General features: G+C 47.6%; 2 protein-coding genes across 11 annotated transcripts in view; one reads left to right on the forward strand and one right to left on the reverse strand.

Moving 5' to 3' along the window:
* MIGA1 (mitoguardin 1) overlaps positions 1–16,523 on the reverse strand; it is an 82,508-nt gene extending 65,985 nt beyond the window's left edge. For 4 of the 10 annotated variants that reach the window (XM_063939035.1, XM_063939038.1, XM_063939030.1 and 1 more), the window contains exons 1-2: positions 3,315–3,450; positions 2,726–2,862 (exon numbers count right to left, since the gene is read on the reverse strand). In XM_063939035.1, the coding sequence (XP_063795105.1) occupies positions 2,726–2,862; positions 3,315–3,435 (258 nt within the window). In that variant the 5' untranslated portion in view covers positions 3,436–3,450. Of the gene's footprint in view, positions 1–2,725; positions 2,863–3,314; positions 3,451–15,485; positions 15,516–16,124; positions 16,294–16,328 lie in introns of those variants that run through there. The other 6 variants (XM_063939034.1, XM_063939033.1, XM_063939036.1 and 3 more) reach the window with 6 other exon arrangements.
* Positions 3,468–16,840, forward strand: part of USP33 (ubiquitin specific peptidase 33) — a 63,077-nt gene continuing 49,704 nt past the window's right edge. Inside the window, exon 1 of the mRNA XM_063939590.1 lies at positions 3,468–3,590. The gene's annotated coding sequence lies outside the window, so the exon portion shown is untranslated. The remainder of the gene's footprint in view (positions 3,591–16,840) is intronic.

The following is a 16,840-nucleotide window of genomic DNA, read 5'->3' on the forward strand; positions in this document are numbered from 1 at the left end:
CGGTACCACAATAGTGTGGAATAATACCCCGTTCCCTGTTGCAGGAGGGGTACCTTGATTATCACCTGCTGGGAATACAGCTTGTGAATGGCTTCCAAAACTGCCTCCCTGTCAGAGGGAGACGTCGGTAAAGCCGACTTTTGGAAACGGCGAGGGGGAGACGTCTCGAATTCCAATATGTACCCCTGAGATATTACCTGAAGGATCCAGGGGTCTACTTGCGAGTGAGCCCACTGCGCACTGAAATTCATTGAGAACGGGCCCCCACCGTGCCTGAGCTTGTAAAGCCCTAGCGTTATACTGAGGGCTTGGCAGAGGCGGGAAAGGGTTTCTGTTCCTGGGAACTGGCTGATCTCTGCAGCCTTTTTCCTCTCCCTCTGTCACGAGCAGAAAAGAGGAACCTTTTGTCCGCTTGCCAACAAAGGACTGCGCCTGATAATACGGCGTCTTATTTTGAGAGGCGACCTGGGGTACAAACGTTGATTTCCCAGCTGTTGCCGTGGCCACCAGGTCTAAAAGACCGACCCCAAATGTCCCCTTTCAAAGGCAATACTTCCAAATGCCGTTTGGAATCCGCATCACCTGACCATTTTACTGGTAGAATTGGACAACGCACTTATACTTGATGCCAGTCGGCAATTATTCCGCTGTGCATCATGCATATATAGAAATGCATCTTTTAAATGCTCTATAGGCAATAATATACTATCCTAATATTTCCAGTCAGGGAATCCGACCATGCCCACCCAGCACTGCACCTCCAGGCTGAGGCGATAGCTGGTCGCAGTATAACACCAGTATGTGTGTAAATACCTTTTTGGATACCCTCCTGCTTTCTATAAGCAGGATCCTTAAGGGTGGCCATCTCATGAGAGGGTAGAGCCCTTGTTCTTACAAGCGTGTGAGCGCCTTATCCCCCCTAGGGGGTGTTTCCCAACGCACCCTAACCTCTGGCGGGAAAGGGTATGCAGCCAATACTTTTTAAGAAATTATCAATTGTTATCGGGGGGAAACCCACGCATCATCACACACCTCATTTTATTTCTCAGATTCAGGAAAACTACAGGTAGTTTTTCCCTCACCGAACATAATACCCCTTTTTTGGTGGTACTCGTATTATCAGAAATGTATAAAAACATTTGCCATTGTCTCAATCATGTAACGTGTGGCCCTACTGGAAATCACGGTTGTCTCTTCACCGTCGACACAGGAGTCAGTATCCGTGTCGGCGTCTGTATCTGCCATCTGAGGTAACGGCCGCTTTAGAGCCCCTGACGGCCTATGAGACGTCTGGACAGGCACAAGCTGAGTAGCCGGCTGTCTCATGTCAACCACTGTTTTTTTATATAGAGCTGACACTGTCACGTAATTTTCAACAGTACATCCACTCAGGTGTCGACCCCCTAGGGGGTGACATCACTGTTACAGACACTCTGCTCCGTCTCCACATCATTTTTCTCCTCATACATGTCGACACAAACGTACCGACACACAGCACACACACAGGGAATGCTCTGATAGAGGACAGGACCCCACTAGCCCTTTGGGGAGACAGAGGGAGAGTATGCCAGCACACACCAGAGCGCTATATATATACAGGGATAACCTTATATAAGTGTTTTTTCCCTTATAGCTGCTGTATGTTTTAATACTGCGCCTAAATAGTGCCCCCCTCTCTTTTTTTAACCCTTTCTGTAGTGCAGGGAAGAGCCAGGGAGCTTCCCTCCAACTGAGCTGTGAGGGAAAATGGCGCCAGTGTGCTGAGGAGATAGGCTCCGCCCCCTTTTCGGCTGCCTTATCTCCCGGTTTTTTGTATATTCTGGCAGGGGTTAAATGCATCCATATAGCCCAGGAGCTATATGTGATGCATTTTTTTGCCATGTAAGGTATTTCTGTCATGTTTTATTGCGTCTCAGGGCGCCCCCCCCAGCGCCCTGCACCCTCAGTGACCGGAGTGTGAAGTGTGCTGAGAGCAATGGCGCACAGCTGCAGTGCTGTGCGCTACCTTATTTGAAGACAGGAACGTCTTCTGCCGCCGCTTTCTCCGGACCTCTTCGCTCTTCTGGCTCTGTAAGGGGGCCGGCGGCGCGGCTCCGGGACCCATCCAGGCTGAACCTATGATCGTCCCTCTGGAGCTAATGTCCAGTAGCCAAGAAGCCCAATCCACTCTGCACGCAGGTGAGTTCGCTTCTTCTCCCCTTAGTCCCTCGATGCAGTGAGCCTGTTGCCAGCAGGTCTCACTGAAAATAACAAACCTAAACTAAAACTTTCACTAAGAAGCTCAGGAGAGCCCCTAGTGTGCACCCTTCTCGTCGGGCACAGAAATCTAACTGAGGCTTGGAGGAGGGTCATAGGGGGAGGAGCCAGTGCACACCAGTTAGTCCTAAAGCTTTCTTTAGATGTGCCCAGTCTCCTGCGGAGCCGCTATTCCCCATGGTCCTTACGGAGTCCCCAGCATCCACTTAGGACGTTAGAGAAAAAACAATACTAAAAAATCCACCCTTAAAGTGAACCAGATACTTAAAAACATGACGGAGACGGTTATTTCACAATTAGCAGCAACACCGAGACCGTTGAAAAGAACGTGGCAATTAACTAGAACCAGCGACTACCGATAGTGATTCTAACCTATAATCCACCCTCTGCGCTTCCCTATAATGTGTGTCACAAGTCAGAATGCTTAAATTGGGAGAAAGACCTGAAGGACCATTTTTTGTCAAGCTACCTGTGTAAAGGAATTGTAGCAGGACAGACGGAAATCCATGACACAAAGAGCCGCCATCTTGAATAGGTGTTGTGTCTCCGTCATTGCGTCTTCTAACGGGGACATACATCGCCCACAGCCTTCCTTCAAAGGATCTGCTGAAGACAAAACATTACTAAGAATGAAGCAACATTGCATCAAGAGGGCATTTTACAGCATACAAAATAAAAACGTTCAGCGTGCACCAGCATCCAATCAGAAGTGATTATTGATCTTCTGAAAACAAATAATAAAAGCAAGAAATCTATTGGGTTGCTATGCGTTACTGTATATCAATACTTTCCAATATTATACAACTTATATAGTTTGGTAGGATTCCATGGATCTGATTTTTCATCATTCACAAATTTAGAATTCTGAGCTTACCGTGACTGATGCACATATAAATACATAAGAACATTAATACCTTACTGAGTTAAACGGTCATTCAATGACTATGTAAATAAGTGCTGGGTTCCCAATACTACACTACAACCCATTTGGGTGCTTCCTTGTGCCCCATACAAATTCAATTTTTTAATAAACAAAAAGTTAAAGATCCATAGTCTACCTGTGGAACCCGAAGAAGAATTATTATTTGCTTCATATATGTAATCCTGACCACCTTTTGTGTTGATGACCACGACAGTGAATGGGTTAATGCCAAACCGGCAGTCCAGGGAGGTGGCCATGAAGACCGGTGCATGAGCAGTGACCGTTGGGGCTGTGGGCAGTTAGTGCTGAGGTACCTGGCTGAGCAGGGGAGGGGAGTCTGGCACGCCAGCCAGGGTGGAGTCTGGCGGAGGAGAAGTGCGCAGAGGATGGGAGCTGCACAGCCTGTGGTGAGGTGCGTCTGATATATATAAAAATAGGATTTTAATTACCTACCGGTAAATCCTTTTCTCGTAGTCCGTAGAGGATGCTGGGGTCCATTTTAGCACCATGGGGTATAGGTGGTTCCGCAGGAGCCTTCGGCACTTTAAGACTTTTTTAACAGTGTGAACTGGCTCCTCCCTCTATGCCCCTCCTCCTTACCTCAGTATAGGAACTGTGCCCGAGGAATCGGACATTTATGAGAGAGGAATCTATATTAAAACTAGTGGAGAGATTCACACCAGCTCACACCATACAAAACATGCCGGCTAACATGGCCTTTAACATAACCCATGCCAACGAGCATGCCTAACGTAACAGCAACTGCTGTGAACATCTTAACACACAAAACTGTGCAAAAAGATAAACGTAATACCGCAGGAAAATTGAGCACTGGGCGGGCGCCCAGCATACTCTACGGACTACGAGAAAAGGATTTACCGGTAGGTAATTAAAATCCTATTTTCTCTTATGTCCTAGAGGATGCTGGGGTCCATTTTAGTACCATGGAGATGTACTAAAGCTCCCAGTACGGGCGGGAAAGTGCTAATGTTCCTGCAGGACTGACTGACCAAATTTAAGGTCGTCAGCCGCCAAGGTGTCAAACTTGTAAAACTAAGCAAACGTGTTTGCACCTGACCAAGTAGCAGCTCGGCAAATTTGCAATGCCGAGACACCCCGGGCAGCCGCCCAGAACGAACCCACTTTCCTGGTAGAGTGGGCTTTTACCGAAGTCGGTAGTGGCAATCCTGCCGTGGAATGAGCGTGCTGAATGGTACCTCTGATCCGGCGCGCAATAGTCTGCTTAGAAGCAGGACCCCCAATCTTGTTGGGGTCATAGAGGACAAACAAAGATTCTGTTTTCCTTATCCGAGCCGTTCTAGCAACATAAGTCCTCAATGCTCTAACGACATCCAAGGACTTTGAAACGGCTGAGGTGTCAGAAGCCACTGGCACCACCACACGTTGGCTAATATGGAAGGACGATACAACCTTCAGAAGAAAATGCTGACGTGTTCTCAGTTCAGCCCTAGCTTCATGAAAAATCAAATAATGACTCTTGTGTGACAGAGTCCCTAATTCAGACACTAGTCTGCCTGAGGCCAAGGCCAACAGCATGACCAATTTCCAAGTGAGAAACTTCAGCTCCACCTCCTGCAGAGGTTCAAACCAGTCCGATTTAAGGAACTGCAACACCACATTAAGATCCCATGGCGCCGCAGGAGGCAGAAAGGGAGGTTGGATGCGCAGAACCCCCTTCACGAACGTCTGGACCTCAGGAAGGGAAGCCAACTGTTTCTGAAAGAAAACTGAGAAGGCCGAAATTTGGACCTTGATAGATCCTAATCTCAAACCAGCATCCACACCCGCCTGTAGAAATAGGAGAAGACGTCCTAATTGAAAATCCACCGCAGGAGACTTCTTGGATTCACACCAAGATACGTATTTTCTCCAAATACGATGGCAATGTTTGGACGTTACCCCTTTCCTGGCCAGAATAAGTGTGGGAATGACCTCCTTGGGAATACCGTTACGGGCTAGGATCTGGCGTTCAACAGCCATGCCGTCAAACGCAGCAGCGGTAAGTTTTGATAAACTAACGGCCCATGCTGAAGCAGGTCCTCGCGAAGAGGAAGAGGCAGAGGATCTTCCAGTAATAGCTCCTGAAGATCTGGATACCAAGCCCTTCTTGGCCAGTCTAGAGCAATGAGAATTGCTCGAACCCTTGTTCTTCTGATGATCTTGAGAACTTTTGGTATTAGCGGAAGTGGAGGGAACAGATACACTGACTGGAACACCCACTGGGCTACCAGTGCATCCACTGCTATTGCTTGTGGGTCTCTCGACCTGGAACAATATTTCCGAAGCTTTTTGTTGAGATGCGACACCATCATATCCACTTGAGGAACGCCCCAATGATGCGCTACCTCCGCAAAGACCTCTGGGTGGAGGCCCTATTCTCCTGGATGGAGATCATGTCTGCTGAGGAAGTCTGCTTCCCAGTTGTCCACTCCCGGAATGAAAACTGCAGACAGAGCTTCTGCATGCCTCTCTGCCCAGAGGAGAATTTTTGTCACCTCTGCCATTGCCGCTCTGCCTTTTGTTCCACCTTGACGGTTTATGTAAGCTACTGCCGTTACATTGTCTGACTGGATCTGTATGGGACGGCCTTGAAGAAGGTGCGCCGCTTGATGAAGGCTGTTGTACACAGCTGTCAATTCCAGAATGTTTATGTGAAGGAGTACTTCTTGACTTGACCATTTTCCTTGGAAGCTTTCCCCTTGCGTGACTGCTCCCCAACCTCAGAGGCTTGCATCTGTTGTCACCAGGATCCAGGCATGAATCCTGAACCTGCGTCCCTCCAGGAGGTGAGAACTTTGTAGCCACCATAGTAGCGAAATTCTGGCTTTCGCTGACAAGAGTATCCGTTGATGCATGTGCAGATGCGATCCGGACCACTTGTCCAGTAGGTCCCACTGGAACACCCTGCATGGAATCGGCCATACTGTAGAGCCTCGTAATCCGCTATAATTTTCCCCATCAGGCGAAGGCACTGATGAATGGATACTCGTTTTGGTCTCAAAATTTGTTTGACCCTGCTCTGGATCTCCTGAGTCTTTTCCACCGGTAGAAATACTTTCTGTTCTTCGGTGTCCAGTATCATTCCCAGAAATGATAACCTCATTGTCGGTTCCAATTGTGATTTTTGGAAGTTGATGATCCAACTGTGCTGTTGAAGCACCGTCAGGGATAGTGCTATGTCCTGGACTAACTTCTCCCTCGATCTCGCTTTTATGAGGAGATCGTCCAAGTATGGAATTATGTTGACTCCTTTCTTGCGAAGGAGAACCATCATCTCCGCCATTACCTTGGTGAATATTCTCAGAGCAGTGGAGAGCCCGAAAGGTAATGTCTGGAACTGGTAGTGGGAGTCCTGAACCGCAAACCTCAGGTATGCTTGATGCGGAGGAAAAATGGGAACATGCAAATAAGCATCCTTGATGTCCACCGACACCAGGAATTCCTTTTCCTCCAGGCTGGAGATCACCGCTCTCAGGTACTCTATCTTGAATTTGAATCTTTTCAAATAAAGATTCAGAGTTTTTAGGTTTAAAATCGGTCTGACCGAGCCATCCGGCTTCGGCACTACGAACAGGCTTGAATAATATTCTTTGTTCTGTTGTTCGGCAGGAACCAAGGAAATTACTTTGTCTTGACTTAATTTCTGTATTGCGTTCAGCACTTTTGTTCTGTCCTGAACAGAAACTGGCAAGGCTGATTTGAAAAATCGGCATGGGGGAAGGTCTTGAAATTCTAACTTGTAACCTTGGGATACTATTTGTAATATCCAAGGATCCAGATCTGAGTGATCCCAGACCTGGCTGAAGAACAGAAGACGCGCCCACACCCGATCGCACTCCCGCAGGGGAGCCCCAGCGTCATGCTGTGGTTGTAGCAGAAGTCACTGATGAATTCTGCTCCTGCGAGCCTGATGGTGTTGTAGGTTTCCTACCTCTTCCTCTCTCTCTTCCTGCGAAGAAGGGGGTACCTTTTGCCTTTTTGTACTTGTTGGGCCGAAAGGACTGCATAGTATGAGAATTATACACTTTTTTTAGCTGGAGCAGCTGCCGACGGCAGAAAGGATGATTTGCCAGATGAAGTAGTTGATATCATGGCATCCAGCTTGTCTCCAAAGAGGGCCTCAATATTTCTCTTGGATTCTGCATCAGCATTCCATTGGCTGATCCAGAGTGCCCTGCGGGCTGAAATCGCCATAGCAGAGGCTCTTGAACCCAGTAAACCAACATCCTTCATAGCCTCAACCAAGTAACTTGCAGAATCTTTGATATGACCTAGAATTAGAAGCATATCATCTTTATCGACAGTGTCAATATTAACAATCAAGTTGTCTGCCCATTTCTCCACTGCGTTTCCTACCCACGCAGAAGCAATTGTGGGCCTAAGTAACGTACCCGTAGCTATATAGATGGACTTTAAAGTCGTCTCTAATTTGCGGTCAGCAGGTTCTTTTAATGAAGCTGACCCTGGGGCAGGCAAAATGATTTTCTTCGACAGCCTAGAGACTGAGGTGTCTACCATTGGGGATGACTCCCACTTACGCCTGTCCTCTTCAGGCAACCTTCTGGGAATAGCAAACTTCTTTTCCGGGTTAGACCAGGATTCTTCAAAGAATGCATTTAAGTCCTTAGACGGAGGAAAGGTCGCCACCTGTTTTTTATTCAATTTAAAATAATCTTTTTCATCAGGTGCATAGCGACTATAATACATTGAATGTTCTTGACTAGTTTGGGGTCTACCCCTCTCAAATCCCCAGTGTCGACCTCCGTGTCGGAATCTGTGTCAGTGTCCCTTTGCATAATCTGCGCCAGAGATCTTTTCTGGGCACTGGAGGGGTCCCGAGTGGATGATGTGGAGGGGTCAGCAAACAGTGCATCCTCCACAGACTGTATCCAATACTTTGTCTGTTGTTCAGACTTCACCCAAACCGGTTCAGAACACTCTTGTGCCTCTAAAATGGGTTCCTCTGGGTAAGAGCTTTCTCCAGACATGGTACACACTTGTACAGCCACACCACTCTCACACAGGGGAGCTATTGGGGACAGACCTACACTAATGCCTGTCAGAGGGACCCAGAGGGATCTTCCAGTCCACACCACGCGCCTTATCAGTATTGTATACAGTATACACAATCCCAGCGCTGTATTCTAATATTAATTCCGCAGACCTAATGTAATCTGCGCTCCCCTCCCTTCTATAACACTCTGGTACTTGTATCAGCGATATGTGAGGACAAGCAACGTTCAGGATCAGCACTCTGGCGTTTCTGTTGCAGAAAATGGCGCCCAATGAGTGTTACTGGCAAGTCTGAGGAGAAGCCCCGCCCCCCTGTAATGGCACGATTCTACCTCAGCGATTACATTTTTTTATACTGGCAGGGGTATGTACATCAGCGGCTCACATGTATGTACTCTATGCCAGTGACAGTAAGGATTTTTACGTGTCCCCAAGAGCGCGTCCCCCCCGCGCGCGCGCTCTGCACCCTGTGCTGATAAACATGTTGTTGCGCTGCGCGTGTACCTGTATGCCGCCTCCGATGACTGGAGGGCCCCTCTCTGCAGGTCTCCGGTAATATACTCACCAGCCTCCTGACTTCTGGCTCTGTTAGGGGGTGGCGGCAGTGCTGTGGGAGTGAGCAGCAGCCAGGCAAGGGTTGTGTTCAGTACCCTTCAGGAGCTAATTGTGTCCTGTCAGCGGAAGCAGAGCCATTATACTAACTGAGAAGTTGGTTCCTACTTCCCTCCCTAAGTCCCACGAAGCAGGGAATCTGTTGCCAGCAGCTTCCCTGTAAAATAAAAAAACTAACAAAGTCTTTTCCAGCAGAACTCTGTAGAGCTTCACTGATGTGCAGCCAGTCTCCCGGGCACATTTTCTAAACTGAGGTCTGGAGGAGGGGCATATAGGGAGGAGCCAGTTCACACTGTTAAAGTCTTAAAGTGCCGAAGGCTCCTGCGGAACCGTCTATACCCCATGGTACTAAAATGGACCCCAGCATCCTCTAGGACGTAAGAGAAATATATATATATTACCCCTTGATGAAGTCCAGATAGGACGAAACGCGTTGGGTGCTACTCCTTGATCACAACCTCACTACTAAGTTAAGCTATTCTTGATTCCTCTTTTTAAAATCTTTTGAAAGTTCTTTTTTTATTCCCATGTGCCTTTTAAACCTTTTTTAAGTATTTTTTACCTTCTATACCGGAGTGATACTTCTAAGATTTTTTAACAACACATGTGTTTTATGTCACCATGCCTTTTTCTTTTCTTCCTCTTTTTTAAATTGTAATTTTTTTTTATTTTTTATGTTTTTTACATGAGTCATATATATATCTTTTTTATATGAGCTTGTATGATTTTATAACCAGTTTTGTATAGTGCGTTCCACTGCAATAAATTTGTATACCCCTTTTTTTATAACATCACACTGCTTTTAACAATTATTTGGCACCTTTGGTCGCTCTCTACCACCTCATCCCTTGTCCACATAACCACTTTCATAGGTAACGGTACCAATACCTATATCTATTTGAGGTAACGAGCTGACACCCTGAGATACAAAAGGGAGTGCAAACATATCAAGCAGTTTTTTGTCACACTACCTGTAGGGTTCCCATTCTAGTGTTAACACATAAGATACTGCATCCGTGGCGCTGATATCTTTCCAGTACACATATATATATATATATATATATATATATATATACACACACACACACACACACACACACACACACACACTGCTCAAAAAAAATAAAGGGAACACAAACAACGCAATGTAACTCCAAGTCAATCACACTTCTGTGAAATCAAACTGTCCACTTAGGAAGCAACACTGATTGACAATCAATTTCACATGCTGTTGTGCAAATGGAATAGATAACAGGTGGAAATTATAGGCAATTAACAAGACACCCCCAATAAAGGAGTTGTTCTGCAGGTGGTGACCACAGACCACTTCTCAGCTCCTATGCTTTCTGGCTGATGTTTTGGTCACTTTTGAAAGCTGGCGGTGCTTTCACTCTAGTGGTAGCATGAGACGGAGTCTACAACCCACACAAGTGGCTCAGGTAGTGCAGCTCATCCAGGATGGCACATCAATGCGAGCTGTGGCTAGAAGGTTTGCTGGGTCTGTCAGCATAGTGTCCAGAGCATGGAGGCGCTACCAGGAGACAGGCCAGTACATCAGGAGACATGGAGGAGGCCGTAGGAGGACAACAACCCAGCAGCAGGACCGCTACCTCCGCCTTTGTGCAAGGAGGAACAGGAGGAGCACTGCCAGAGCCCTGCAAAATTACCTCCAGCAAGCCACAAATGTGCATGTGTCTACTCAAACGATCAGCAGCATACTCCATGAGGGTGGTATGAGCGCCCGACGTCCACTGGTGGGGGTTGTGCTTACAGCCCAACACCGTGCAGGACGTTTGGCATTTGCCAGAGAACACCAAGATTGGCAAATTCGCCACTGGCGCCCTGTGCTCTTCACAGATGAAAGCAGGTTCTCACTGAGCACATGTGACAGACGTGACAGAGTCTGGGGACGCCAAGGAGAACGTTCTGCTGCCTGCAACATCCTCCAGCATGACCGGTTTGGCAGTGGGTCAATAATGGTGTGGGGTGGCATTTCTGTGGGATGCCGCACAGCCCTCCATGTGCTCGCCAGAGGTAGCCTGACTGCCATTAGGTACCGAGATGAGATCCTCAGACCCCTTGTGAGACCATATGCTGGTGCGGTTGGCCCTGGGTTCCTCCTAATGCAAGACAATGCTAGACCTCATGTGGCTGGAGTGTGTCAGCAGTTCCTGCAAGACGACAGCATTGATGCTATGGACTGGCCCGCCCATTCCCCAGACCTGAATCCAATTGAGCACATCTGGGACATCATGTCTCGCTCCATCCACCAACGCCACATTGCACCACAGACTGTCCAGGAGTTGGCGGATGCTTTAGTCCAGGTCTGGGAGGAGATCCCTCAGGAGACCATCCGCCACCTCATCAGGAGCATGCCCAGGCATTGTAGGGAGGTCATACAGGCACGTGGAGGCCACACACACTACTGAGCCTCATTTTGACTTGTTTTAAGGACATTACATCAAAGTTGGATCAGCCTGTAGTGTGTTTTTCCACTTTAATTTTGAGTGTGACTCCAAATCCAGACCTCCATGGGTTAATAAATTTGATTTCCATTGATAATTTTTGTGTGATTTTGTTGTCAGCACATTCAACTATGTAAAGAACAAAGTATTTAATAAGAATATTTCATTCTTTCAGATCTCGGATGTGTTATTTTAGTGTTCAACTACGTAATCAGAATTTTAATAAACCTCCCCTAAGGGGATGAAAAGGGGGATGACATAATGACGTCATTACCGATGCGTGGCTTGCGTTGCGTGACCGAAAACGCCCAAATGGACAATCAGATCAAAATTTGGATTGCACCTCCAGTGTGTAGAATTGAATGAAGTACAGAAATGGTCCTATCACTTTTTACCATATCTGCTACGGGTGCTCCTCGGGTAACGCTAAGAACCATGGAGTAATATTTACTTACATTAAGACGTCTCAAATTTACATCTCTATAGATTTACCAAATTCTTAACACTCATTTATATGTACAACCGTGACAATCAGAAACTCCCGTGTGAAGAACGGGTACAAGAGCTAGTTACAGAACATAGCTGTGCGAGGAGACTGCGCACAATTCAATTCAATGCGAATTGAATAGCGCCGGGAGTTCGTTTTGGCTAATCCAGGAGAAACCTCCCCGTTCTGACGTGGATATAAAAGGGGTTATCTAATTATCTTACAAACATCATCAAATTGCTCATTAAAGAAAAAGAAAAAGCTTCTGCATTAACCCCCGGATCTGTGCACCAATGATGAAGGATTTTGTGTCTGTATTTTTCTACAGGAGTCTGAAATGTTCTTCCCACATGTGCCCCATATCTAGAAGATGCCTCAGCGCCATGCAAGGCACCAGTATCCTCAGCCGGTTCCCAGAGCAGGGGGAAATGTACAGAAATGCCCCCATATACTGTAGCGCAGATCCCAGACACAGATAAAGGCAGTCAGAGCTCCTGCCAGCTGTAGACCATGGGGAACCCCTGCTACCAGGACACGCCCTGACTGGCTCGTTGTCCTAATACCCCATGGTGAAGAGCTGTAAATGCAGGAGCTTGGAAAGTACCAGCCTGGCTCTGCAGGTGCTCACAAGATGGGAAACGTTAATTCACTAGTGTACACCACAAATCTGGTGTTCTCCAGATTAGTTCTTCACTGTGACTCCAGTCCTCGGGGACCCCTAACAGGGCATGTTTATCAGATTTCCTCAATGTTGGCAGAGAGCACCACCTGTGGGTGTTTTAACACGTTTCAGCCAGTATTGCATACACCCGTGCACCAACTAGGAGATCTGGAAAACATGCAGCATCAGGGTCCGGAGTTGAGAAACACTTCCCTAAAACATCTACAAGTCAGACGGATGGTGAGTAGAATGGTGTAGGCGTGTACCTAGCATTACTTTCCTCCAGGAGCCAACGCAAAAATAATCTGTAATACACTGGATGACAGAGAACGATATCCTGCACAGAAAATATTATCCTACGCTCAAAACGGGTGTAGTATGGTGTGCCGGCGGCCGGGCTCACGGCGACCAGCATACCGGCGCCAGAATCCCGACCGCCGGCATACCGACAGCTGGGCGAGCGCAAATGAGCCCCTTGCGGGCTTGCAGCGCTCGCCACGCTGCGGGCACGCTGGTGCGCTATGCGCGCCACGCTATCTATTCTCCCTCCAGGGGGGTCGTGGACCCCCAAGAGGGAGAAAAGATGGCGGTATGCCAGCGGTCGGGATTCCGGTGGCGGTATGGTGGTCGCTGGTATGGTGGGTGCCGGCAACCTGAAGACCACCCCTCAAAACGTGCCTAGAGTCCGCTAACGTGTGTAGGAATGTGGAGCGGGGTCGAAAGGTCTGCAGGGAGGAACTGGTTAGAGGGGATGCATTTACCAACGCCAGAATCCCGACACACAACGGAACACTGACACAAGAATCGCAAACGCCGGGATCCCGAACATCACCACAGAGCCCCGGGTAAGTACTACGCTGGGGTTGGGGTGTTAGGTTTAGGAGACCCCCGGGGGACTTAAGATTAGGGTGTGTGTGTGTGTGTGCGTGTGTGTGGAGGGGGGGGGGGGCGGTAGGGTTAGGTTTTGTGAACGAGGTTCTTAAACGCAGTTCTCAAGGCACCCCAACAGTTCAGGTTTTACGTATATGCATGCTTGGCCACAAGTGACATAGGGGGACATTCACTAAGCAGTGATAAGAGCGGAGAAGTGAGCCAGTGGAGAAGTTGCCCATGGCAACCAATCAGCACTGAAGTAACATCTATAATTTGCATACTATAAATTTATACAGATCTGCTGAGTGGTTGATGGGGCAACTTTTCCACTGGCTCACTTCTCCGCGCTTATCACTGCTTAGTAAATGTCACCCTTAATTAGCACCTCAGTCAGTCTGATTTAACCACCTGTGCTGAAACATGGATATACCTAGACCCTGGACCGTTGGGGGTGCCTTGTGGACCGCGTTTGGGAACCTCTGGGTTATACAGCATGTATTTATGGTTAGGTGTGCAGTAGTAGAACCGCGCCACTTATTGTGTGATACAGTAGTTCCTGCAGTTGTGGAAACATTTAAAGGAGAAATCAGTATTTTCAAAGTGCTGAAAATAGCTAGAAAACTGTAAAATCATTGGTGGAGCTCTCAAAACCAGTAAATATATTCTTCATTACTACAATTGTTTTAAATATATTCATGTCTTGCCCCATGCATTTCAGTGGGGTTTCCAGCATTTGTGCTACATGCTGAAAACCTACTGAAGTTAATGGGAAAAGTTCCCAAAAATAATCGTATTTAAAAAATAAAAAAGAAAAGAAAAAAACAGCCTGTCCCCCAGTTCACTGACCAGGATAGTGAGCACAGGCTGGATAGGTCCCACTATAACAAGTAAACCTGCAGCGCGTGTCCCATGTCGTAGTCGGGGAATACTGACAGCCTGCTCAGCAACCCCTGGAGACATTGGGGAGAAGTGGGGACACAAAATACAAGTACGCTCGTTCTACTCGAGTCAGCCTTCCCCGGCTCCTGTATAACAATTACTTACAAGAACTTGTTCCATTCAATTACAGTGGAGTACATGCGGGAGAGCCCAATTAAACGCATGGGCCATTGACATGAATGGGACATTTCCTAGAATGTTAGAGAACTTTAAGTATCTGAAACCTGTTAGATTATTTTTGGAGATTTCAAATATGAATGACTAAATCACTCTGACTATAGGGTCCCCGCCCTATAATGTACAGAAACAAAAAGGACTTCTGGGATTTTTTTTTAATGTGTGATTTTCTTTTTGTGGAGTTTAAAGTTATTTACATGGCAATTTGTCTTTATTATAAATTCAAATCACCATGTTACTCAAGAAACTGTCATTCCATTTACTTCATCACCCTAATAATTTAGGGGTGACGGTGGGGGTGGGGGAGGGGGTTTGAAGTCTATTGCAATCAATTACCCCAAAGAAACCCCCACTAAGGTTTGTCCTTTTTATTATTTTCATTATTTTTGATGCAATTATCGCAAATCTGCCAGAAAAACATGCGAGTTATGAGACAGTTGCGTCACTAGTATGTGAGGGTGGAAAGCACTATAAGTTCCCTGACAGCCACATGTTACTTGTATGGAAATACAGTCATACCCATAGCCTGCAACACAATAAACACCTAATAACACATCACAGAGGACAGTTGTAAAGCTCTACAGAGTATGACAGTGCCAGAGTGTTAATAAAATATACAGAAATTAATTTGTAAGTTACCAATTACACGCAAAGCCGGTCCCATGTAAGTATCAGTCACTGACCATCACTATATAAACTGACAATATAATATATCTTTATGCAATGTATGCAGATATAGTGTAAATAAGTCAGAAAATGCGGAAAATAAATGCAATTCACTATGAAGTCCTGCAGTGTAACATCTCACCAGACTGAGTTATACCAAGTCACAGCCATATGTGCAGAGTAACATAAGAGTAACATACTGTATGTGCAGAGTAACATAAGAGTAACATACCGTATGTGCAGAGTAACATACTGTATGTGCAGAGTAACATAAGAGTAACATACTGTATGTGCAGAGTAACATAAGAGTAACATACTGTATGTGCAGAGTAACATAAGAGTAACATACTGTATGTGTAACATATGAATCTGCATCAGCCTGTGCCTGGCTACCTGCATTCCCTGGAGCCAAGGACTGAGGCTATGCCTGTGCCCCCAGCACCACACACACAGTGACAGGCTGCTCCCCCAGCACCACACACCTGCATATACACACACACACACACACACACACACACACACACACACACAGTGACAGGCTGCTCCCCCAGCACCACACACACACACACACACTGACAGGCTGCTCCTCCAGCACCACACACACCTGCACACACACACACACACACACACACACACAGTGACAGGCTGCTCACCCAGTACCACACACCTGCATACACACACACACACACACAGTGACAGGCTGCTCCCCAGCACCACACACCTACACACACAGTGACAGGTTGCTCCCCCAGCACCACACACACCTGCATACACACAGTGACAGGCTGCTCTACCCAGCACCACACACCTGCATACATACACACACAGTGACAGGCTGCTCCACCAGCACCACACACCTGCATATATACACACACACACACACACAGTGACAGGCTGCTCCACCAGCACCACACACCTGCATATATACACACACACACACACACACACACACACAGTGACATGCTGCTCCCCCAGCACCACACACACACACCTGCATACACACACCTGCATGCACACACAGTGATGACATACCTGGCATGCACACACAGGCTGCTCCCCCAGCACTGCTGCAGCCTATGGAGGAGGAGGAGAAGCAGGGAGTGAGGAGGGGGAAGCAGGGAGAGCTTCCGGGGGAGAGGCTGGGAATCACTGCTCACAGTCACATTGTATCACTGCCTCTCCTTCCCCATGTCAGTACCTCAGAATGAATCACTTGTATGGTAGAGGATTATTTACCGATGAATGCAGTAATGCAGGCGGGGGAATTACAGATGGGAAAGCAGCTCATGCCCCCTCCACCTGCTGCTCTGCTCCTGGGCGCCCCCTGCAGGTGTGGCTGCTAGGGAAACTCCCTGCTCATCAGTGAGGCACAGGTGACTGCCACCCCGGGAGCAGGGCAGGGTCAGTGTGCCTGGGGGTCCTGTGAGCCAGGTCTGGTGGTGTTACTGCTCTCCCAGGAGTGACCGACAGGGCTGCGGCATTCCCACTACCCCACATATCACTGCTGCAGCATTCCCACTACCCCACATATCACTGCTGCAGCATTCCCACTACCCCACATATCACTGCAGCAGCATTCCCCCCCCCCCCCCACATATATTACTGCAGCAGCATTCCCACCCCCCACATATATCACTGCAGCAGCATTCCCCCCCCCCCCCCACATATATTACTGCAGCAGCATTCCCACCCCCCACATATATCACTGCAGCAGCATTCCCACCCCCCATATATATCACTGCAGCAGC

This window comes from Pseudophryne corroboree, chromosome 9 (assembly GCF_028390025.1).
Source record: "Pseudophryne corroboree isolate aPseCor3 chromosome 9, aPseCor3.hap2, whole genome shotgun sequence".
Lineage (NCBI taxonomy): Eukaryota > Metazoa > Chordata > Amphibia > Anura > Myobatrachidae > Pseudophryne > Pseudophryne corroboree.